Consider the following 27213-nt stretch of genomic DNA (forward strand, 5'->3'; position numbering starts at 1 on the left):
ACGGAATCCTGGCAGATAGTGAGGCTCAGGTCGGGCCATCCGTCTCGGCCCGACTGCACTTTGTCCGGCTTTCGGAGCCTTTTCCGCCTCTTACTATCTCTTGAGTTTCAAGAGACCTATTTTAGTGAACCACCACTCGATGAAACTGTTTTTATGTTTGATGTTATGACGTATACGCTATGTGACATGTGAATGCGTTTAAAAAAAGTTGTATGGTCGCTATAATTAAAATATCCAATAACATTAAACATTCCATCCGCTGCGACTCACCCCGCAGGGCACCTAAAAAGTGTCTTCTACGCAATGGTCAAGTTACGTGGTTCTTTGTGCACCTGGAATATTCTTATTTTTGCCCATCCAAGATAATTTTATGATTTAAAACCTTCATATGTACATTTACAAACTGTGAGGTATGCGAAATACTTAAACATGTAGTGTAAACATGATTATTCAGGAGTGTATCCGAAAGGGTTTGTTAGCTCATCGCAACGTAAATTACTTGGTGTGATTCCAATTAAAATTTAAATAAAAGCTTGAATATGATAATGACACTGTGTTATTTTGGTACGGTGTTCATTTTATGTGTTTCACTATGAAAGGTGAAGATTTTCATTTATTCATATTTAGAACAATATTATTATTTTGACGATTTCTTACCTATAAATGTGCACCGTTTCGAACACGTTAATACGAAAACTTTATACATTAGGTATAATATAAGTTGCCTAATAGTTGTTAGGTGAATCGCCCATCCCATCACAAAACACGCAAGTAAAGGAATGCCAATATTGGTGGAGCTCTGAATGCCAGACATTACCTCCCAACCTGCCTGATACACGTTATTGGCTATTTAAATGTTGGAAATGCACAAAGGATACAGTTTAGGTATTGCTGCATTAGAGGTAGCAGTCGGTGCTATTGAGTCTTAGGATCACTTTTTCTTCGAGGGTACACCAAAGTAAATTCTATGGGATAATAATGTTTCAACATCTACTAATTTTATTCTATTAAATTTACTGATCCACTCATGATACTATGACCCAAAAACGTGATAAGTACTTATAAATATTTGTAAAATATAATTATATCGTTCTCATCGCAAACAAATTATAAATTGTTTGTTCAAAATTTAAACTGAAATTTGTGGTCGTAGGTTGTTGATAAAATCGTATCAACCATATAATTATGTATTCGATCAGAGATACTACCGGATCGGTATGTAAAAATATATGATGTGTATTGCCAATTCATATTTTACAATGGCGAAGGGTTAATTTATCCGTATGGGAAGCTGATGTTAAAAAAATATACCTACCATTCATGACATAATTATAATGATGTACCTATTGTACATTATACATATTATATTAAATCAGTCAATCCAAAAAGAAACGAATCTTGTTGTATAGTTGGACCCTTTGACACTGATGTCGTCTTCTATTTGTTATAGTTTGTGCATTATTTATACAATATTATTATGATAACGGTACTGTCTTTGCACTAAATGTCAGTTGTGTTTCACATTTGCATTCAAAATAAATTATCAATTCAGTTTTTTCTGCTATGTCTAAATTCGATTAAGTAAATCCTATAATTTACGAAAGAATCTTGAGTGACAGAAAAAAGAAAACGTGCCACTGTAATCTGACCTTTAAGCAAAGCGCTCTTAAAGTCGTAGCTCAGTGCTGAAGTTTGTCGATAATAATTAATCATTCGTTCCTTACTAGCCGGCGACAGAGATAAATTGCTTTCATGAAATAAACAAATGGTTTTGGTACGATGCGATGGGACGCTCTATATTTGCGGCAATTTCAAGATTTTACTCGCTGTAAATTTAACTGCTTGGTAAGCTGAGCATGATTTCAGAATAAGAACATTCTGTGCTATAAAGTGCGTATTTTAAAGAGGTAAATTACGGGGAAATTCGACTCTGTACACGCATATAAATTAAATGATAATAAATTAATAATCATGGGTCTATGACTAAAACTAAACCGATGCCGGAATAAATACTCATCTTAAAATTTTGTTAAAATGGCACTAGCAAACAAGCTATTTTAAATGGCTTCTATAAACTAATTTTAAAAAACTATACAAGTACAAAGTTTGTTCCCTTAAATACAGAGTAAAAGCCTAGTAAGTTAACTAAACTTACGCAAATTAGAGTTTGGGCCAATAAATTAGGTCTCGCTTCTGACATTCTAATAGTCAGACGAAGAGGCTAAAATATAGCTCCCGAAACCCCCAGGGTTACTCTATCTTGAAAAAAAAACTAATTAAAACTGTCATGCAATCGTTACGTTTACTGTGACGGCATAGAGTCCAAGTTAGCGCAGCAGAAACTTGGTTTTTCACAGAGAGACGTCGACGTACAGACAGACCTACAGCCTTGAAATTTCAACGACTGAACGTATAGGGTTAGAAAACAAAATTAGCATATTTTGTTGTATATTTAGTAGAGTAAGTAAATATCTTACAGGCAGTAATTTAACTTGATCTTAAAAAAATATGCTGGTGATCTATTAAAGCTATTGCTGCAATGATAATAATTTACCATCGGACTAAATAAACCTGGAAATAAACCTCATGCACTTTATATCTAAAAGGCTGTTTTATGTTCTCGCACGTCACTGACTCCTTAAATATGGAGTCAGCACATGGAGTAAGCAGAGCAAGGTACATTGTTTGAAACAATGGAGACCCAATATCACAGAATAATAACCAGTCACTTTCAATATGCAGAATGATCCGAATGCGACAGGCAGAGTGCAAGAAAGGAGTCTTGACTCCTGTATCAACTAAACATTTATTTACGTACGTTGAACGCTGGGTAGTCAGCAAGTGACAACTATCCTAACTGACCACAGGGGTATAATCGTGACAGTTCTGACATTGCGAAAAAGAGACGCTTAGCTACATTAAGCGTAAGAAAGAAACGTTAAGCTGTAAATGTTTTTTGTCCTTTTTGCTGAGGCGCCTGTTTACGTCAGTTCTCTGTGCCAAACAATGAAACAAATGAAAAATCTGTGCCAAACAAAGGCTGACAGTTACAACAAAATTTTCTAAATGCTATTTATTTTTGATTCGCTAGTGATTTGTGGGTGTTTATTAAGTTTATTAGACTATTATCATCACTTAACGAGTGTGTGACATGGGTGGGTGGATTTTGTTCGGTTGTATAGAGCATATTGAACGAAAACACGATGGAATGATGGATGAGATATATTTTCACATGTAAGTAGATACTATCAAGTTTAACAAGCTTACATTCATCATAGTACTATCTATTGGCTCGATTTTAATATAAAACGATACTAATTTTAATACTGTAAGGTCTTTTAGTATCAGTTTTAAGTAAAAATTACGAGGTACCATATCATAACAAATCACATGGTGTTGCAAGTTATTGAAAATTTATTTTACCCACAAATATTATAGTATGCAAAGAAAATACTAGAAATTGTAACGGACTCGGGTTGGGTTTACAAATGGGGCGCACGAATTCGGTTTTTGTGAAGATTGTATTTTGTAGAAGTCATTCTCCTCTTTCAAATGAGGTGCCTCTCATTGTGAGGAAACGTTCGTTTCTTTTTTTTTCTTCCATGTGTGATTTCTTCTGTATAATATAAAGTTTATTGTATTGATACGAAATACGTGTTTCCTTTAAAAAAAACCCCATCACATATTTGGCCCACGATTATAATGCTCATGCTCATCCATTTATCTCTTTCATAGGTTTCCGACAGAAAAAAAAATATCAAGAAAATGGATAGAAATTACCGGTCGCACAAATTGGGAACCAAGGAAACATACAAAAATTGTGTTCGGCACATTTTGAAGAGGATTGTTTCGATTGGACGAAGACAATGAATTATACAATCCACTCAGTTTGTGTATATTAAATAATTATATTGAAATCAAATAAGTATGAGTAAAGTTTTTTTTCTTATATCGTCGGTTGACAGGAAAAACTCACTAAGGCTGATTTTTCAATATTCAGATAAATGTTATCTGGGTAATACAAACATTGAGAAACATTGAGACGCAACAGCATCAAAATTATTTCCCAGCAAAACTTTTGTCTGGCCATTGAAAAATTAGCCTTTAGTGACTTTTTCCTATCAACCGACGATATACTCAAGTTTTGTTTTTGTTATTATGATAAGTTAAATTTCCCCATATTTAGGTTTTATTTTTTTGCCGGCAACATCTATGGTTTGAGTGAGAAAGAGAATAGTGCACACGGCGATTGCGAATCTATTTGTAGTTGATCTGAGTAACTGACTAATAATTTCACCACGGTGATAAACCGTAGTGTTGTCTCCGACACTAAGAAATAGAAGCAGACCCAACGTGAATTTTATCAGCACTTTGACTACAATACATGTCATGCTGAGCTGGTGCCTTTTATACGCTCTGGACAGCAATGTTATTCTTTGTTCTGTATTTATATTTCCTATTTATAATAATATTTTTAGTTGTTGTCAGTGTATCAAATGTCAAGTCAATGAAGAAACATTATCAAATAAACGTTTATTTCTGTTTCTTTATCGTTACATTTAATTTTTCAGTTTGAGAGTCCGCATACTGCCAGTCATATTTAGACTCTTGCTAGCTAGCGACCGCTTCGGTCATGACTTCGCAAGTTATTAGCGGATTTGTTCGTCGTATACCGAATGGCTGGGTGAAGGACATTGTAGCTATACAGATATGGAGTAGTATTCTGGTACGCTCCTTTTTAGCATCGGAATAAAGGTTATATAGTCTGGTTAGTTAAAAATAACATGTTATTGTAATTGACCGTTTTCGTAGACATTCAGTTGAGTTTTTATATTAGTCATAAGATTCTGTAGTCAAACAATAAGTACTATCGAATTTGATTGCTTACGTTTGTATATTGTTAACCTAAGGCACACAGAGCACTATTTTTTGTGATTCGGTCTCTGGACTGGACACAATACCTCTTTGTGCGTAATTTCGACTAGTTACTTCCTAAGGTACCTCACTCTCTAATAATTTCATAGGTAAGTAGTTAACATATTTAGGTAATTAACCCACAGAGTACTAAGTAGTTTAGCGTAGTGTAATTAAGTATATTTTTGTCCTCAATCACAACAATATATGTTATGTTATAGAGCTTTTCCTATGATACTGGCGCGGCAGTATTAGATTTAGTTTCATGCATCGCCGCGAAATGCACAGAAATACTCCGCAGCTGACGGTTTAAAGCTCAAGAAATCCAATTTTCACCAAAACTTATTTCAATATACTTATACCTACTTGAATATTTTGTAAGATTTATTTAAACGAATAGCGTTTCGGGTTGCATAGATATTCTGCATAAATATATTTGGACTTATTGATTTCTTTCTATCTGTTAATACTATAACACGAGGAAACATTAAATTTGTGCCTTTGTTTGTCATAATTATAAAACTACATTATACCTGAGTTTTAAAGGGTACCTTTTTCACTAATTCCCGTAGGGAACCCTTAAAAAGCAATATACAAATTATATGTAACATAATAACTAGCCCGTAGGTGGGTTGCTTACGAGGCATTTATGACCCTTTAGACATCATGGATAACTGTAACAGTCGAGAGAAAATTTATGACTATTACAGGATAGGGATGAAAGGATGAAACCATTCCTTTATTGGAAGGAGACCCGTGCCCCAGCAGTGGGGACGTGGGTCGTGATGAGAGATGAAACTGGATAGGGAAATGACTTTCTGTCTAAAAACAGCTCTTTGAAATAGAAATATCTTGAAATTCAATGGGGTTACCCTTATTCTATATTGTATTTCAAGTCACGTTAGGAATTTAAAATTTTCATCTACAATAGCATAATATCCCATCGGTGTGTGTGGCCATGGCTGTCACTGTAATGGCATTTAGTCCAGTCAATAAATGACTCAAAATTAGGTGTAGAGTGCGTGAGCAGGTAACTAAGCGATTCCTTCAGAAACTTGTTCAGGGGGCTTAGGTTGTTAACATACCAAAAGTCCTGACTCCTAGGTGATGAGCGGGGGGGAGGAGGGGGGGATAAAGGTACGAATTTTTGGTTTTTAGCTTATATCTCAAAAACGGTGCATCGGAGAGAAATATTTTCAACTAATGAAATGGAGGTCATAAAATTATCTAAAACTTTTATATCATATGTTTTTTTCAAATTCCTAACCGTTTTCGAGCTATTACCCTCGGAAAAAGTTGAAATTTACAAGAAAAATGTATTCATGTCAAAACATTCATAAACATTGCATCATATTGTCTAAACCTATTGATAAATGAAAAAAATGAATAGAAAAGAAGTTGTAGATTTTTAAATTCCCTTTTAGAATATATATACATATGCTGGTTAATGTCCAACCCACCTAAAGGTACAGCTATTTTACTCACACTTAACCTTACTAATTCGGTGAGCTATGTCAGTGACTTTACCAAAATGCAAGTTTAAAATAGCTCTAACTTTAGGCGGGTTGAACATTGACCAGCATATGTAATATATTCTAAAAGGGAATAAAAAAATCTACAACTTCTTTCCTCTTAATTTTTTTCGTTCATAAATTGGTTAAGACAATATGATGCAATGTTTATGATTTTTTTGACATGAATACTTTTTCTTGTAAATTTCAATTTTTTCCGAGGGTAATAGCTCGAAAACGGTTAGTAATTTGAAAAAAACATATGATATAAAAGTTTTAGATAATTTTATGACCTCCATTTTAGTAGTTTATAATATTTGTCTCCGATGCACCGTTTTTGAGATATAATCAAAAAACCAAAAATTCGTATCTTTATCCCCCCCTCCTCCCCCCCGCTCATCACCTAGGAGTCAGGACTTTTGGTATGTTAACAACCTAAGCCCCCTGAACAAGTTTCTGAAGGAATCGCTGAGTTACCTGCTCACGCACTCTACACCTCATTCCTTGACTGGACTAATTGAAATAGGCTGTATTGTATTCGCAGTAAGGGCCAGCTGAAAACCAGCGCTGTGGCCTCACTGTCCACGGCATATGCTGAGCTGGTGCCGTTTTGACACTCTGGACAGCAACCTTTATTTGTTTTGTATTAATTATTCTCTTTATTTTGTTGTTGTTTATTTTTTTTCTTTTTCTGTCTTATTATTCTGTCTCAGCGTGTCAAATAAATGTATCTTTCTTTCTTTCAGTAATATCAGTTCGGCTGGCTGGCGATCTGGCTCGGGATTCATCTCTTGTAGTTAGTATCCCTTCGAGGATTATAGTAATTGACTATGTACGGTGGCCGGCGCCTAAAAGTATACAGGCGGAGTTTTTAAAATAGCGATCCCTGATGATGAAGGGACCAGCTACATCTACATCTACAAGGGACGTGTTGAGTGTGATGTGTATAGCAGTGGTGTTTATGTGGATGTGCTTGAGCTTAAAAACTAACGCAGGCGACCGTACATAGTACATACATAAGTAAATACATAATGTGGTGTTCAACTTTGTAACGTGATTATGGTCTGAGGGCTGCAACTCTGCGTCCTAGCTACATGCAGTTACAACTTCGCCCGTCAATACGCTCCGGTTCAATTAAAACTTTTGCTGTGGGAATTTTGCTATTATTTCATTACCGACTGAAAGCCAGAAGTTAAAATGTCAACTGCAAAGCATAAGTTTTTATGACACCCACTGCTCGCTCGCGATCTCGCAATTTTTGTTGATCATTTCGCTGTACCTTTTGGTAAAAGGATAAATTAGCTTTTCTACTGAGTTTGGCTTCACCTTAAAATTGTTTCAAAGGAACCGATTTATGTTCATCATTTATAAAAATAGGATATAAATAAACTTCACTTTATAGAAAATAAATAAACTTCAGTATTCAATAGTTGGCTACATAATTATGAATCTCATCTTATGACGATTTCCTTACATTTGCCGTTCAACAGGTATAATGACGCGAGGGTACACCCGAGTCAGCGTTGTTCTATGGTTTACGCACAAGTTTCAAGTCCCGAAGCCGTATATTAATTAACGCTGAGCACGCCACGTTGTTGATGCCTGAACAAACATCGCTGGCTAATGGGAAAGCTGGCGGAGGTAACGATAACCATTCCACCGTTCCGCAATGTATCGAGTGTAATAACTCCCTTTTACATCGGTGAAGCACTATAGTCATGAAGTTAGTGCCCGAAAAAGACGGCAGTGGAGCGCCAAAGTATGTTGTTTATGGATGAGTATAAATCTTTCAAAATCCTTCATCGCCATATCGCAGTATCCCAGTAAAATAACTGAACATTAGTAAAACCCGGTGTAAGAATAGAAGTAAGCCGAAACTTGGCTTGGTCGGATGTTTCCTTCCCTTTTTGAATGGAGTGATTCTGCACTATCGAATCTACATATCGGTATCGATACATAATAATTAATTAATCTCATATTGATTACAACTATGAATTGGAAAGATCGTTTTAAAATTAAATTATATTATCGTCGGTCCGACTTACGAGTATATTTTCATAGCAATACAAACTAGCGCCCGCGGCATACAAATGAGGTCCAGAAAATGAGCATAATACGCGTTATCTCACAAACAGTCTGTGTTCTCACAAATTGTGGCATTACAATGGCTGGCTGGTAGTTAGGGTCCCGTATTGCAATGCATCCCACTGTCCTGGACTGTGCAAACTTCGCTAAGGCTAATTGGTACACCGCTCTACTGTTGTAGTACCGCAAAGTTCTCTTCCACTCCTATCTAACTTGCTCCCTACGCTGTAGGTGGTTGCGTTTCACGATCCTGTGTGGGTTTTGGATTTAGTGAGGCGGATTTTTTGGAGTGATTGTACTTCTTTGGTGCTTACCTACTGCATATTATGTTTATTTCGCTGATGATAAGTACTTAATGAAAAAAATATGCTTTCGTTCCTCAAACACTGTCATAGGGTTTTTTGGTTAAAAACTAAAGGTATTTTAAATAATTATACTAAACCAAATTTTTGTTTCGAACATTGACGATGCGTTGTCTTTGCGGCGCACTTGCCCCACACTCCGGTGGGGTAATTACGGCTAAGTACCCTCCGAACTTCATTGAAAACTATGCCCGGCCCGCGGATCGTGCGCGGTTATTGCTGTTCACGATTCTGAAATTTGAATACTTGGAAGTTTTGGCAGTGGCTGTATTGCAAATGTTCGCAGCCGGCGATTTAGATTGGTAGATTCATCGGATTTTGATCATAAAATGGCATGTGTATGTGAAATACCGTACAGCTTTACTGTAACTGCATAATCTAACATTTCCAAAAATCTTACAAATTCAGTTTTTACCATTTCAGACTCTTTGTAATGCTACTGTATTGCAGTTAGTGAAAAATATTTCGAAAACTCGCACGGAATTTAAACTTTGCAGGAAAATATCAAGGTCAAATGCATTCCTATTGTCTGTTCCTTTTAACAGGCAACCCACGTACGCAGCAGCATTATTGCATCTCTACTCTATATTTTATTATGCTTCTACATCTTCATACTTTATTACTTCAGCCCTTTATGTAGCTATCAAGAAGGTTTTAGTCATTTTACTTTGTAGCAGGTGTACAAAAATATTAGTGTGCTTTTCATGTAAACGTGTAGATACTAATATTATGTCTCATTTACAATTGCGGAAATTATATTTATAGTAGGTTAGTGTCTATACAAACTTACATATTATGCATACGACTAATACGACTGTAATCCCTGATGGGGAAATCAAAGGTGACTCGCAAGTGAGACATCCATTTTACATAATTATTATTTTGCATACTATATATAGTATAATTTAATAATTTTAAAAGTATGTGTCTACGTTATCTATTACTCTGCAACTGTTGTTTTACTGCGAGCTTATTAAAAGTGGATGTTGTAGAATTCTTTTGAATAAGAATGAAATTCCAGGAATGGGTTCTTGCTTCCCTGAACAAAACACAAGCTGCTTTGCGTAAAAAAATCTAACCTCTTGTAGGTTCCTTTCTATTTTATTTCCTATCGATGTAATTATTTACTTTATGTTTTTGAATCATGATAATGTTGAATACATTACCTAATTGTTTATAGGTGAACTTAATGCTGATATTCTTCCAGTTAACCTTTGGTGTTGTGTAGAATGTGTGATAGACCGAGGTGAGAAGATTTTCTAGGTAACTTAAAATACCTACATGTTGTAGGTTGTAGGTACACCTCAGCAAATCTCAATCTCTTATTCCATCCAAAAATTGTATGGCAGAGATCGCTTTAAGTGATAAGACCTCCTTTTGTACCCTAATTAAGTTGTAGCTTGTTAATTTTATCATTATTGTTGGTGTACGGTCAGGTGCAGAGAAACCTGACCCCCCTCTCATAGTCACAACGGTTCTGAGGGGGTCAGGTTTCTACACAAATAAAAGTACACATGAAGAATACTATATCTTAGCTATATTGTACCTTATAAAATATAACATACCGTATTTCCTTCCACAGGTGAAAGACATCTGCAACGAGCTTGAAGTCCGGGAACTCTGTCACAAGATCCTGCAGAATGTGTCCACACTGCTGGACGCGGACCGAGGCTCGCTGTTCCTCGTGCAGGGGGACAAGACCGCCGCCGACAACCAGAATGGCAGGTGAGATAAGATACTTTATTCAGAAGGGCTAGCACGGGGCGCATTTAAGACGTGACAAAAGTTCTCTGTCGCGGTCGCTCTTGAGGCAGCGCGATGTGATTGCGCCCCGTGCTAGCCCTTTAGATCAAACACAAAATGACAGTTAACAAAACAGTTTGGCACAGTTACATGGTAGTTTAGTCTTACAGGATAATAGTTAGCTTCTGGTCCATGCACTAGGGAGGCCCTGTACGACATCGACAGGCTGGTGAGTTGAGTGCATGGCGTTTTTAACCCCCTCGATGAGATGTAGTTATTGTAGCGCTGGGATTAGGGATTTATTGTCTGCCTATTACTGCCCAGGTTGAGAGTATGCAGGATGTTGCAAAAAGGGCTCACTTACTGAATTTATGTTGCCGCAATATTTAGCTCTAAGTTTACAAACTTCGCTACGTCCACCTTATACTTCGTGATGTTATTAAAATTTCGATGGACCTTTTTACTAGAATAGCAGTAAGTAGAGGCTAGAGTTAGAGTAGAGGCATAAGAGTTAACAGTAAGGGCGCCTTCAAATTAGTCGCTAAGTGTCGCGCGGCTGCAGCGCTGCTGCAGCGCTGCAGTCTAAATTCCATATAAATTACTAACGCGCGACTGCAGCGCTGCTGCGGCGCTGCAGTCGCGCATCTTTTAAATTACAAAATTTATATGGATTTTGACAGCAGCGCGGCTGCAGCGCTACACTTAGCGACTAATTTGAAGGCGCCCTAAGTACTGCAGGTGTTTCAAATTGCACATTAGCTTTGCACCAATGCAGGTAAAAGAAAGTATAATACATATAAAGGTAATATAGTAATTCAACGAGGTCAGGAAATGCTTTTCTGTTGATTAATATAAGAAAAATGTTAAATAAATATTTGGTAAAAGTTTCCAATGTCTACTTTGATCGCAAAGGTTTTTACAAATTATAGAAAAATGTATGATCATGTGTATTGCCTAGTGTACCCTATTAACGTACACTTCTGAATTAATTAGGTATACCTACTTCTTTTTCAAATTCCATTAGGTGTATTCGTAAGTACCTTCAAAGTATTTTTCGGTCATGGCTCTAACGGTCTCAAAATATAATTCTAATCATTAAAATTCTGTCCTTTAATTAAAATCAAACCATTCGTTTTCCCTTTGCCATTAAGCTTTACACAAATACATACGGTCATGAATTAACCTTTTTACCTGACAATATATTAATTACCTACATATTAATATGCTTTGATCCGAGAGATTTTAGGGATACAATAGAGTGGGTCGATTAAGGACTGATGATGATGATCTTATCTATAAAAGCTGTATAAAACCAACTTGATAAGCTTATTTTAAAACGTTGTCTGTATAAAGGGCTTCGCTAATTGTCTTGACACATCCCTTTACTTATGTGAGCCCCTTAAAATGGCATTACGACATCACTGTAACATTTCGGAGAGCCATAAACTTCGTCAGCTGTGCGTGGGTGAAGACATCGTTCTGTACGTACTATAGACATGACAGAGATAAACTTATGACGAATATGGCCGCACGTTCTTAATACGTACCGTCAGCAAAATAAATACGTAAGTAGGTATCTGTAATGAATATAATACATAATTAGGAGAACACTTTTTGTATATGCTTTTTGATTTGATCACCTTTTTCCTCAATTCACGATGTTCGATTCAATTATATATTTATTGATTGAATCCGTCGATTAAGGTAGAGTTTTAAAACTTTATTCGATATACTATACAAAAAAAAAAAAAAAAAAAACACGCACTCACGCCTTGTACTAATGTACTCCCTTGCGGGGTAGGCAGAGGTGCATTGCTGCACCCACTTTTCGCCAGAGTGTATGTTAGTCCCAATGTAATAGGGGGCGGGCCTATTGCCATTTTACGGGCACATCCAAGACCCGAGAACAAATATCTGTGTTTAAACAAATATCTGCCCCAGCCGGGAATCGAACCCGGGACCATCGGCTCAGTAGTCAGGGTCACTAACCACTACGCCATTCGGTCGCCATATACTATACACAACAATAATATTGACAATTTAATTAAATCGATGGATGTTTAAATTAGAGTTGAAGTGAAAATATTGTAGGATAATGTATCTTGGCGTTAATTATTATATTTACAAATTCAGGTTGTTTGTATTTTATGTGGGTGTGCTGGTGCATAGTAAGTTCCTTCCCCCGCGTTCATAGTTCACTTTTAAAAATCATTTCCTTCCCCGAATAGGCACTAGCGTAGTAGTTGCAGTTCTAATTTAGCCCTTAGGGTGCATGCATTAAGGCAGAAGAGGAAAAATACTACGCCTCCTTGCCTCCTACAAACTCTAGTTTCATTTTTATATGAAACTACATGAAATTGTTCACTGAAGAGACATTAAGACCCACCCTTAGCACGACACACTATATTTAAGCATGCCGCCGCCGCGCCGCCGCCGCCACCAAGATTTTTATAAATCCAAATATTCATGTTAATAGTGAGTTATATATTATACATATGTATTGTATGTTTTATTGTTTACTCTTTTAATCTTAAAGTCACTGACCTATAAATCTGGAAGGAATAATTACCATTATTACTTTGGATATAGGTAATATCCAAATCTTCCCAGAGTGATAATTATGATCGTTGGTACAAAAATGGTCTTACATTTTTGTGCCTCCTGCAGATTTTATGTTTTGATATATCACATAACACATTCTACATACTTAACACCTAATTCTTAATTCACACAATAAGATTTTAATAGTTTTTTGAAAGTGTTGATCTACCAATATTTAGTAAAATATTTATTTAAATTAAGGGTAGATAAGTAGGTGGAGAAAAGTTTCCGTTGAATAAAATAGAGCAGCTTCAGCCACAAAGTAATTTATACAAAACTGGAGCATTGTCTTTGCTAATTATGAACTGTCCAACACCCGACATTTACATGAGCCTGAAATTCAGGCTGCCTTACATAATAAACGTATAATCTTCACGAAACATGATGTTTGTCTACCCAGAGCATAAATTAGACAACTTAACTGTTAAGTTCAGAGGATCTTTTTAAAAATTATTTATTCTGTAAGTAGGTATTAGGAATTAGGTACCTAAATATAACCTACTTATCTCAAATCAAATGCCAGCTAATTCAAATGTAATATTTCTTTGAGGAAAAAATATTTTACATATTTATCCAAAAATATCTTAGAGAAACAACATTTCTGTAAATACTGAAAATGTACATTATGAGGCGAACTAATAAATTGTACGAAAAAAACATCGTCGAATGAAATTGTTAAAGCGTTCTTAATTAATGTAGACTGTTTCATGAAAGGCGATTGGAATATCATCAAAAATAATTGTGTTTTGAGCTTTTTACAAACACTGTTTGGTAAATACTGGAGAGAATAAGCAGATGGAAGTATTGACTTTCAGTTGTCAGCTATAAATTATCATGTTTGTTATAACAATATTCAAACACATCCTGAGAAATAACAGAAGTAATAGGGAAAGTTGTTTCTATTGAATATGTCTATTATTGACCATTGACGTATTTTCATGGAAAAACATAAATTGTAAGTGTGAGGCCGTTTTATTACTCTGAGTTAAATTGGCATTAATGACCTTACCTACTGTATGTACTAATAGGTACTACTGCATATACCAATGCAGGTATATTTATAGCTATTACCAATCTGCCTTTGGGCGTTTAACTTCTATCTGATTCAAATCAAATCAAATCAGCTTTACCTGAAAAACTAGGTGCACCTTAACAGATCTTAAACACTCATTTTAACTTTTCTCAAAAAAATATTTAAACTTTTCAGTTTCAGAGTATGAATGTATGAACTTAATAAAATGTTACTGCGTTTGTAACTCCACGTGTTACTTAGGTATATCGTTTTATACTATACAGGATGTTGCAAAAAGGGTATACTAACTACTAGAAACTGTTGTGGTCACGTGACTTTTTACTATGAAGAATGTTTTTTTTAATGCGAATTTTGAAATTCTGATTTCAGTTTCGGGCTTAGATAAACCATGCTGCACATGTAGGTTTCGGCTTAGTATACCCTTTTTGCAACACCCTGTATATTTTTATATTAAATGGATTCTTTCTGCGCTTTCTGCCGATTGGTGGATTCCGCTCGCACAGTCGGGAATTCGATTACGGCCGCGTCCGCTTGTCTTCTGTCTTGTTATGTTGTCAGCCTGCCGAGGACTTGTTGCCAACATTCGAATGTTTATGAAAACCCGCGGATGCTGTTACAGAAACCAGACTTTCTAGTTGTTTGTAACTAATATTCGAGTGTATTTTAGTCTTGGAGGGATATGGGTAAAGCTTTTAAGGATTCGTGAGTCGTTATAGTACGTCCTACTTCGATTAACGTTATACCTATACAATAGTCAGATAAATGTCTATACAGTTTGCATTTTTGTGAGTAAACGTTACGTCGGCAGGTCAAATGGCACATACGTTTATTAGGAACCAACTGTGAAATTACAAATATAAACAGCTAATTTTTTTTCGTGATTACCGAGTTTCAGTTCAGTCTGTTGGTATTTAATCTTAATCTATTATAAAATTATACTTTTAAAAGTCAGCATCTCTTGATAGATGATCGTGATGATTGACCTTTGTTAGAAACAACAATAATAGTAATAGATGAGTACCTAATACATACAACATAGGTCTTATGAAAAAAGTTTTCTATCCATATTTTTGTTGCGCGTTGTGAGAAGGCAATATTTTCACACTCTGTTAGGTCAAGACTATTTGTCCAATTGTGCTTTTGTTATAGAGCTACAATACGAGATATATTGTTGGCTATTACTATCCTTACTATTTACTTATTTTCTCTTTGTTATGCCTCATTGTTGAGGCCAATAGCGAGAGATTTGTTTTGTGCTCTATATTTCTGAATAAAGTACTTACACTATATTTGTTTCAGCGAATAACTCAGAATAGATAATTATTTCTAAAAGGAGGTAGTGGAAATGCGCATCTTTCTAACCTTCTTATAAGAAGTATACAACGTTAGGTATTATTATGTATGGTGGGGATATATCGGTACTGCAGCGCATTTTTTTTATCCCGCGTTGTGTTTCCTCCTGAGCCTAGGTACAGTACAGGTTTTGCAATTCACGAAAAAATAAGATTATCTTCTGTCATCTGCATACATTATCTGACCGAAGTTTAATAATATTTTCCGCTAGAGACCCTTTGTATGCGTGAAAACGTGTTAAGTATAGTTTTCGACAAAGCTGTACTGTCGTGCTGTGTCCAAATTTATCTATTACCTATCCCTCATTAATCCACCTCTTTCTCCGCAGATGTCTCGTGTCAAAACTCTTCGACGTGTGCTCCAAGTCGACCCCTGAACAAATGGAGAAGCTGGAGGAGATCAGGATCCCGTGGGGCAGCGGCATCGTGGGCTACGTGGCCGAGAGCGGCGAGCCCGTCAACATACCCGACGCGTATAAGGTAGGCTCCATTCTTGTTGCTGTCCTAAGGTACCTACCCCGGTACAGAGAGCCTTTATAAGCGTGCGCCACGCCGTCCTGTCCTCAGCAACCGCTCTGGCCTCCGTCCAGCTCAGGCAGCTCGCCGTCCACTGTGCGCAGCCCAGCCATGTGTGCACGGGGCGACCGCGTCGGCGGTGGCCCCCAGCCGGTTTCCATTCGAAGGCATTGCTCGCTTTGCTCTCGGCTCCTTTTCTGATGGTGTGGCCAATCCATCTCCATTTTCGCAATGCGATTTCTTGTTCGATGGCTTCATTCTTAATACGCTCTTAAAAGTTATTTATAATTATCATAATATTATAATAGTCCCCAACATCTCACACCCATTCCCAAGCTAGGCAGAGCTAATAGGATAATATGGGTGTCGGACCGGGCAGCTGATATATTTACAAAGACACATAGATAGATAGGTACATATCACACAGTACACACAGAGATCCGAGTACAAATATCGTCTTTAAATAAATATCTGCCCCGGCCGGCGATCGAACCCGTGTCCTATTTCTTAGGCTTATTAGAAATATTGCTCATATTATTCGACGGTAAATCTGTGCATCTCTGCTAAGAATCATTGCATGAATGATCTCATTTACTCAAAAAAAAATATAGATGCCGGATCGACGATGACCTCTTATCGGAAAATGTATCCGTTCGCGCGACTCACCATAGTACAGCGAGTTAATTACCTTTTAAAATAGTCCAAAGCTAAAGTTTCATTCTATCCGACTTATTTCAGGTGCGATACGACCTTTTCAGTAGCTATATGTACCTATAACTTACTGGCTAGATGAAAGTCTTTAGATAAGTTTCCAACTGAGATAAAGTTCCAACTCAAGTTGACAAGTCGAAAGGCGAGTGGGAGCAATCTTGAATCAGAAGTCATAGGCTTAAAGTCGTAGACCGTTCTATTTCGGTATTTGTAGGACATTATTTACTAATTTAGACCTAATCTCTTTGAATTGAATTATGTACATAGAGAAAATACATAATTAGATAGCTGTGTATCTGTCGATATAATTGAATCATAACACGCCAGTCTGTACACTAAATTGTAAAAGTAAATGCGTTTTGAATTAACAACATAACCAATAGCGATAGATATTTCAATATCCCAATAAGACCCGGGATCGTCAAAATTAGTAAATGCCTATTGGTATCCAATATCTGTCGAGTATTCAATTCAAGTACAATACAATTGTTAGTACGATCGGACTCCTACACGACGAGACAATGGGTACCGGCCGATAGCCGATAGTCTATAGCTATAGTTCTTGTGCTTTACGAAGACGTGCCAGAACTAGAACCAGACTCGTTAATGTTGCTTCATAACACCGGTTGCATGCCAAGTCTCCGACACTTCGTAAAGAAGAGTAGCCCGCCTGTTTTAAAGTAAGCTTGTTAGATTTTTTTTTTCAAACATGTTACACTTTAATTCACTGAAATAATATGCATGCACTCGTTGATTTTATCTATTGAAATCATAAAAAAAACATTACTATTAATACTACTACCATTTGTGAAACGCAATGACTACACTGCCTAGTGCTTTACCATTGCTGCTCCAGTGAGTAACGCAAATACGGCCGAGCAGCAACTGTTGTTGTGATACGTCTGTAGCAGCAGGCAAATCATTAGTACAGGGGTTAGATTAACAATATACGGACCAGATGGTGTGTCACATTAACATAAAACCATAAGCAAAAACAGTCCGCGTTTTTTTTTACTGTCAGACGGTTTTAAGTTGAACCTTATAACAACCGTTTCACAAATGAATAAAGTCACAAATTTTCTAACTGAACTAATTAAAAATAAGAACTATGTGTTAGAAGTGAAATGTTATTTGTCGGGACATTTTTTTTGCACTGATTATCTTGTTAGTATTAAAATATCGTTGGTACAGGGTTCATTAAAATTTTATCTATAATAATATGTATTCTAAGGGAAATATTACATACAGTACTTATGTAAAAAACGAAAAAGCTATGTATGTCGCGTTTACCAGTTATGTGGAGGCGAAAATTGGGAGTCTGAATTCGATTCGATGAACCAGTAACCGTACGACCGTACAAAATATTTAATATACAAACCTAACCTTTGATTGAAGTCAGCCTTTTCAAATTTTATCATCTTTTAAATGCGGACAAATCTGGCTTTTCATTACAGCGGGTATTTTTAGCTCTGTCGAGAGGAAAGGGGGAAATGAGAGACTTTCGCGTGCTTACATATGTGCCCGAGTGGAATTAATCGTAGACATGTTTTACCATGTCAACGGGTTATATTTATGGTGAGTTAAATTAAAATGTTACTTAATCGGGGCGAAAATTGTCGAATTGTAGGCTGGCCATATGTGCCCTACCGTAAAAATGTATATATTTTAATATAACTTCATTTCATATTGATTACATGTCTTATGTAGAATCAAACTAGTCATGATGGTGTAACAGATAAGGTATCGGCTCGCATTCGTGCGGCCGTGAGTTCGAATCCGGCCATGTACATGTTCTTTAGAAATAAGGAATTTTATCAACGGTGAAGGAAAGCATCGTGAGGAAACCTGCACATCTAGATCTACATGTGTACTACACTTAGTGTATTGTATTGTACCTACTCATTAAAAATCATCCTATCTCGTGAGTACTAATTAAATGTACTTACAGCAAAAATCGGGTGGCTTGCTTGCGAGTCACCTCTGACTACCCCTTTCGGGGATTACAGTCGTGAACTCGTAAGCGTATGCAAAGCAAATAAAACAATACCTACTTTATTTTCTTTCCATTTTCCAGTAAGAGTACACAATTATACAAATATACATGCACAATGTACAACGTCATGTCGTGGAATGCAATACGGAATTTTAAACAGCTCGCGTTCGTTTTAAATTAAACTACTGCAAAAATATAAAATGTACTAGGAATTCTAGTAATAACTTTATAAAAATATTTGTTTTCGGTTTTTGTTCAAATTGAATCTATTGTAGCAGTTCTGCTTTGTCTAAATGCAAACTCTTAGAACTAATAAACACATCCGAGTATCTATATCCACATTGCCATCAATTGTGAGTCACAATTTGTGAACTATGCGTGTTTATGTTTTTCCAGAACTTACATAAATCAATAGGATATCATATCATCGAGACACCCACAGGAAATTAAGAGTGACCAGTTTCACAATAATGTTTTTATTAATTTGCAGAAAAATAAAATCATTACCTCATTCTAGGTACGCAGGCCGATACATTATTTCCCAAATGGAACAAATCTGAATTTTCGGAATTAATAAAGCCCTGACATTACACGGTCACTTTTATGTTTATAGCTTCACATGATAAGCATTTCTGAAAACACAAACACACAGGTTTTCAACCTGTCTCTAGTAAATGAAAATAGAAGACAGAAAATATCAAAGGCCAGTTATTTCCGCTGGGCAAAAATAAATAACAACCATGAAATCCCTTTTTATTTTTTTTGCGCTTGCGTTCCTTTGTCTGTTGCCCCGGAAAATCTCTAACGTCTTATGGTTTTATGCGGCCCTGGTACAATCTTGGGAACGGCTTTCTCCAAAATACAGTGTTTTCTGTGAAGGCTTACAGCTTATCCGTGCTATGCTTACCATTAATAATGATTATAGTAAATACAGAAACAGAAATATGAAAGTTTATAGGTATTGCAATAATAACGACGTTTTGAAATAGAGCCTTGCTCTGTAAAAAAATACTATTGTCAACGGCGTTCTCGCGTTTCAGTCTGTACGTACTCCATTATACGTTATGTCAGTATTTCCAGTAACATGTTTGGGGTTAAAATACACGTGATATATCAGAGCCTACCGCATTGTGAATACGAGACCCTTTTACGAGGTGTCATTAAGCAATAGTAGCAGCTTTTGTTGTCCGTTCCACTCCACCACACATTACTGAGTACATTAAAGTAATTATTTCTGTTTTTCGAGTTTTACCTGTAACAAAATGGCCGCATTTGTAAAAAATATATATTGACTAGCCAGTTGAGTTTGTTTAATATCTATCGCTGGAAAAAGACTTTACCGGCTTGAACTGGCTTAGAGTGTGTAAGCCATCAGACTTAAAAAGGAGACATTTTCGTAACTTACAGTTGAAACATTAAAAGAGAGAAGTTAAACAATTTCTGCCACGAAGCACCGTTCCATTACTAACACAATTTACTTCGAGCCCGAAAATTTCAGCAATTGTTTACGCAATATTACACAAATGTCCCTAAACTTTGTGCTAATAGCTTAAACGTGATCATCGGGCACAGGCAGCCAGCTCTCGGGATATTACATTATTCCTTTTTATGTGCATTTTTCTCACACTTTAATATATTCTGTACTTAAATACAGCTGTAATTTTGTCTGTGCTCGACCTGTGCGTCTACTCAGGCTGTGTTCTGCACACTGATATTCTTTCCCATTTCCATCGACTTTGACATACCTATTGAATGAAAAATAGGATTGAAAAGGAGAGGAGGATTTCAGTGTGGATTATAATAGGTATCAAAATAACCTCTGAATGGGTACCATAGCGGCCATGAAAATTAAAAAAAAAAAAACACACTTTACATTTTTTTACCTATCTTGGTAATCTGAAATATTATGTAAGGAATCGTTTGGGCAGAGAGATACAGTACTCAATTATAGGATGCGAATACCTTCATGTGCTTTTCATCAGAAACAATAATGTTTACGCCATTTTTGTTCAGATTGCGGAGATAAAAATGTTGCTTGTCACGGTCGGTGCACCAAACATTTATTTACTATCGCTGAGTATAATATTTTATGTTGAAACATTACGGTTACAATGCTGCAGTCATATATCAAATACGGAGTAGTATCGCAGGAATATATCTACACTATATTTATTACACACCCTGCCATTAAAAGCGTAGTCGCTGCTCTACTTCCAAACAGATCCATTTTAGCAGTTTAAAGAGTTTTATCTTATAGAATACAATACATAGGTTTGTTAATATTAGAAAAAATATAGTTTTACATTAGTTAAATGTTAATTTATATTATAACCTTGAATAAATGATTGTTCACTAGTTAGCTAATAAATAGTTTGTATAGATGGGTAAAGACCATATAAGTAGCTAAAGCTGTAATTTATATAGGAACAGATTCGTTTTTATAACGATTATTTTATAAGAGTTATTTATAACGATTTCAACTTTCATCAATTTGATGATCGATGGAAAATTGTTGCTATAATCCTTCTCTCGTGTTGTGGATTACGCTTGCACCTTTAAGTTATTACTGCCATTTTGGATAACTCTATCTATCGACACAAATAAAGTCTCAATCACATCATAAAAAGGTATAGTAAATTTGGAGTTTACCTAGGTAGAAAAAAAATAGAAACTAGCATTCCGTTACCCGTTGGGATTTTTTGAATCCATTTGGCATCGAGTGCAGTGTCTTGTAGAACGATCGGCAATTACATCCGCAGCCCGTTAAGATCCCCCGTAGTGCCAGTAGGATGAGACTCGTGCCTGTTCAAATACGGGACAGCTTCAGACTGTAATACCAGGCTCGGTAGGTAGCCGATATAACCATCAATTTGTATTGCACCCCTATATTCTTTTACCCCGATGACATTATAGGAGTGTATGATAATGATGATGATAACATGGTGTAAATGATTTGATGTATGTTCTTATTCTGTTGGCAATGTATGAACAAAATTGCTTATCTTCACAAAAAAAAACGCAAGACAAACGCTTGTACCTATGCGAAATTAGATACATATTACATTTAATCACGTGAAATTTAGAATTTTTGACGCTGTTTATAGAACTCTCCAAAACTTAGGTAACCAAGTTTGTTTTCTTAACAATTTTCTTTAGAATGACGAGTGATGTTAGTGTTGTCTACCGTATATCCAGTTACTGTTTACTAAACACTAAACTACAGCACGGTTGGTAGGTTGATACACGTCTAACTAGAATCTACATTTTATAGGGTTTTGTTATGTAATGTAAAATGCATAATTAATGAACAAAGCTTCGCCGTACGTCTTTCGAGATGGAATATGCAAATTTTCATACAATTAATTGCTTTAAACAAGATTCTGCAGGATCTTGGAATGAAGATAATTTTGGATGCAAAAGTTTAAATAACAGAGATGGTATATATTGTACATAGCGTTTTAAAAGGTATAGTAAATTTGGAGTTTACAGACGCATTGAGTTTTGAGTCAAAGTCACTTTCCTTCTCAGCAATGCACAACGAATTCATTGTCACGGAAATAATGGATTGACTTTTCAGGTTTATTCAGTCCAGCGATCACAGGATTCGATAGGTAGGTACTATTTTCGAAACTACACAAACATATAGAAAAAACAAATGCCACTTTTAGAACAAACAAATTTGCCTTACATTTTGACAGTGACAGTTGACAATACAGTTCTTTTTCCATATAATTGTATAGTATCGAAAATAGTATCGAATCCTATGATCGCTACACAGGTTGCCATTGTCGGTAGCTGTATAATTTAATCACTACGGTATGGAATCGTTCTTGATTAAGTCTGACTCGCACTTGGCCGGTGTTTAATCATGCCTGTACCACCTCTGGCAAATTCATTCAGTTCATTCATCAAAAAGTAACGCTGAAATCCTTTCAGTTTCCCTAAGTGGCGTCTTATCTTGGTAAATGGCACCTTTTCAACCGATGGCCTTGACTTTTCAGGGAATGAGGATGCGACGGTTTTTGCTAGGAAAATACGCTCCTTTTTGTCATCTATTTCTGGATGCCATCATATATTTACTCAACCTCTTAAGTGTTTTTTGTCGGAATTCGACATGAAGTGTGATTAATATATTTATATAAGGTTAATTTATTTAACAAATCTTTTTTATTTAAAAGGCCACAGCCTCAAAATGAGAATGAATTGTTCAGTATTACCATACTTTTACACTGTATTTGCTATATCTTAGCTTAGCTGGAGGAGAACTGACACGTTGTGTTATACTCATACGATCAGTCACTATTTTCCTTACTTTTCCCTTATTCACCTATTCTGAATATTCCGATAGGTACCATGATTTGTACTATTTGAGACTAAAATAAGTAGGGGCAGAAGGTAATTTACTAATGAATTTAAAATTCCCGCTACCCGACCACGACCGTCCAGAGTTAAGCGCAAATCTTTTACAGTCCAATTTTTCTGAGTGACTTTTGTAATAGAGACGTAACGCCGAATGTTTTACATGTAATAATACTTTCATCGACACCGTATCTCGGCACTAAATGCTCAGCCGGCGAGGGTTGGCCACAAACTGAGATTCGTGTGTGGCACAATACAAGTGCACGTTAATCATTCGCTTTCAGCACGTTGTATCAGCCTAAAGAACATATATCGCGTAGAAAGTGTCTGAAATGCAATTCTACTCAGACTTTTTGCCAGTGTTATGTTCATCTGTCTTATAGAAAAGGGGGTTAGAATCTTATCGTCTCAAATCATATATTCTGATTCAAAAAAACCTACTTTGTATGAAATGTTAACAAAAAAGTCTTTATACATACATTTTTTAATTGGATTAAATTGTGCGCTTTATTTCTGTTCCGTAATTTGAGTTTTTTTCTTGTCTAAATAATTTCGAATCTGCTCGACCTTAAATATCTTACCATTAACCTCAACACCAACTTAGTAATTTTGTGTAGCGCTTGGCCGAGTGCCCACTCTCTTTCGTATAAAGTGTGAAATAATTAAGCTATCTTTTGTGCTGAAACTCGGTCAGAAAAAGTTTCTATTACCTAATAATTATGTAATATTGTTTGAATAACCTTTGGTTTCTGTGCAACTGCTCAGTATTACTAAGGTTAAGCGCGTCGTGCTGCCCTTATAATACACTCACGGGCAATGATAAGGTCCCACTGAAAAAATCACCAAATTACTCCTATACGGAAAAAGCTAGCTTAATGACGCCTTCTGCAACATTGAAGCACATTTAACAGAGCATTAGGATATTACCAACAAAAAACGGTTATATTTTGTTAAAATTTTAAATTAAATGTTTGATTAAATAGGGGTTGTTTGGTGTCGGAACTTTTTAATTGCCCGTGAGTGTATTATCATAATCATCCGAATTTTGGATAATAAGGATCTCTATGCCAATATAAATTTATGTTTAGGGCTAAATATCCAGAGATTACCCCTACAACCTGACAAACGTTACCTCTCACCTTCTACGCAAGAAGATTTAATACATAAATGAAATTGCAAATGTATTTTCGTTAATGTTTATTCATTTCATCGCATCCCTCCCTTGTGCAAATAAAAATATACGACGCGGGCCGGGAGCTGTTGCTTTTAATTATTATAAATAAATGTATTTCAGCAAAACTGCACTCAATATGGTGATTGGCTCGCCCAATTTAAATGCAAGATTTATCCAGTACTATATAAAAAAAGTTTTTAACTTTATTATGGCGTTCACCCGTTTCTAAACTAAAGGTGCTGCCTCACCGGGGGCATTCGCGTGTATTGTAACGTTACAGATTTAAGCATTACATCAGTGAAGAGAGCCGGTGTGAGAACCTTAAGGTTGGAAAACGTGGACGTCGAGGGCTGGTCCAGCTATTTAAACATTCATAATGAGCCAAGCGTTCCTGAGGTCAGTAGATACTTCATGTGGGGACATTATTTGAATATGCACATCTGGGTAAAATCGTGACCGGGATTTCTTCGGTATATCTTACTACTTGTACGTGTAAATTCTCATGAATACAAAATTCAGCTACATATTTAATAATCATAACCTCACACGAAATTTTTAAGGTTTTCATGTTCTGAATAATTTTAAAATTTGATACTCTGCAACTATTAAAGGGAAGTGCTTTAATCTTTATGTGTATATTGTGTATTCTCATTAGTATGTTCTGACTGTATTGCACCAAAGTTCATAAACGTTCGTTTTTGGTCAACGTAAGTATGTTAATTGTTCAAACACCACCCAGTTATTTTCATTTATATCGGTTTCGCTGTGCAAAAGTTATGACGTATTTTCTAGGTATAACCAAACAGGCATTTTTAGCTTCTGACGTTTTAAACGGATATCGTTTAAGTGGTTCAATATTACCACCCGTTTGCAGACCATATAGGTTTAGGATATCGTTTTGGCCGCTTGTACTGGGGTCTCCTAATAACATCGAAGCAGTTTGTTCAACCTAAATTGGTTTACAGAATGTTATGGTGGCAATATCCGCTGTATAGGTTCAAGCCTATATGAGGTACCTACTCGTTTATTATAGCGTTTATATCCTGTAGGAGTTTTAGTTAGTAAAATAATTACATTTCCTCAGTGAATCCGAAAACCTTAAAGCTTGATCCGAAAAGCTTAGAGAGCGCGTTAAAGTAAATCTCTTCCAGGTAACCTTAGATTAGATGAATACCGGTAAATGAATGAGGCAAGTGTACCTATTCGTATTAGCAAACCTTTGAAGCATTATGATATGATCCTTGCCACTTTTAGACATGCATTGGGTTGTGGACATTACGGCAGTCTTGCAGATGCCGTATATCATCGAATAACGCGACAGTATCTGTCCCAAGATCGTGGTGGCTGGTGACGTCACGCCCTGGCTGCCCTCCAATGCTGTGACCTTGGGTGGGATCAGGGTCATGGTGGCACTGGAAATGGGCCTCACTTCGCTGGCCAGAGAGTTACTTAAACATTCTTGTACCTACTAATATCCTCTCTTTCGTGGTAGTAGTGGTGGATTGAAACACTAACTTTTCGCCGTCTTTAGCTCCAGTGTAATAGATAGGAGGGCAGTACGCAAAAGTAACGTGTAGTTAAATTAATTTTAAAAACAACTAGTGTCTGCCACGGGAAAGTATCCTTTGAGGAGTTATGTAGTATCTTACTCATCCCTGTACCATCTGAAACTGAATTTTAATGTGACCTATAGTCGGATATTTCCAGTCAATTAATTATTATATAATTTCTAGGCATACCAGTATTAATTCTTTACATCTCGTATAAGGAATATAAGGATATAACTTTATGTAACTGTTTTTTTAAGTATGTTCTACAAATCCAGGTAAATGCCAGCGCACTTAGGTACGGATAATAATTTACATATAAATACAGCACACCGCACTCAATACAAAAGGATTTTTACAGGGAAAAATCTTGAAAAATATGTCAAATACAACATTTGCATTGCGTGAGCGTTCCGCACACATTGGCTTTACATATTTTGGTAATATACCTACTTGTTTCCAAACTGTATTATTTTTGCGAAACAAAAAGGGTTGAACAGAATAATCGTATTTTTATAATGCCTGTGTCAGTCGATGGCTTGTGAGTGGATATTCCCGTATTAAATACATATAAATAATTAATTATAATAACCTCGTAGATGGACCGTTTTTATAAAATCTCAATATTTAGTATATTTTAATAGATATTGTTCAGTACAGTACCTATGATACAGTACGACTAGTACGAGCTTTCGAGAAGATCTCAAACAAAATTCCACCCTGTATACATATTTTCAAAGCGATCAGGCCACGATGAGATAGCTAATACAAGAGCCCGGAATTGTTACGATAACAATATTGGTGGTTACAGGAAGCGAAGTGTGGCCGTGGCTTTATACCAGCGGTTCTTAAACTATTTTCACTACGGATCCCTTTTTCCTCACCGTTTCTCGACGGAATTTTAGCTTATACTTTCGTAGGTGCCCAGTTTCGCTATAAGAGCTCGATTTCAGTATTCTTGAATAGTTGCCTAACTCTGAGGGCCGCTGAAGGAACCTCTGGGTTCCGCGTAACACAGATTGGGAACCGCTGGTCTACACAGATGCTCCTGATGCGGCAGACGTAATTGCTTTATCGAACACCCACGATATAAAGTATTGGGAAAATGTTCAGCTCGCTTTTGTTACAGGAATTTCTTTCTAAAATATGATATCCTTATATTTTACGTTTACTAGTAATCTATACAATTACAATACTCACACACATAACCCGTACCTAAATAGCAAACTGCAGTAGATGGGCCTTCTCTTAGACTGGAGATTGTCATAATTATCTCTAAACTTAGCAGGCGCAGCATTACATATTATCCTAC

The 27213-nt window shown here is 36.2% G+C and overlaps 1 protein-coding gene across 7 annotated transcripts in view; it reads left to right on the forward strand.

Moving 5' to 3' along the window:
- The window catches only part of LOC105381839 (dual 3',5'-cyclic-AMP and -GMP phosphodiesterase 11), a 158643-nt gene that overhangs the window by 107389 nt on the left and 24041 nt on the right, over positions 1-27213 (forward strand). For all 7 annotated transcript variants that reach the window (XM_048623129.1, XM_048623134.1, XM_048623143.1 and 4 more), the window contains 2 exons: positions 10455-10597; positions 15931-16081. In XM_048623129.1, the coding sequence (XP_048479086.1) occupies positions 10455-10597; positions 15931-16081 (294 nt within the window). The remainder of the gene's footprint in view (positions 1-10454; positions 10598-15930; positions 16082-27213) is intronic.

This window comes from Plutella xylostella, chromosome 3 (assembly GCF_932276165.1).
Source record: "Plutella xylostella chromosome 3, ilPluXylo3.1, whole genome shotgun sequence".
NCBI classification, from domain to species: Eukaryota; Metazoa; Arthropoda; class Insecta; order Lepidoptera; family Plutellidae; genus Plutella; species Plutella xylostella.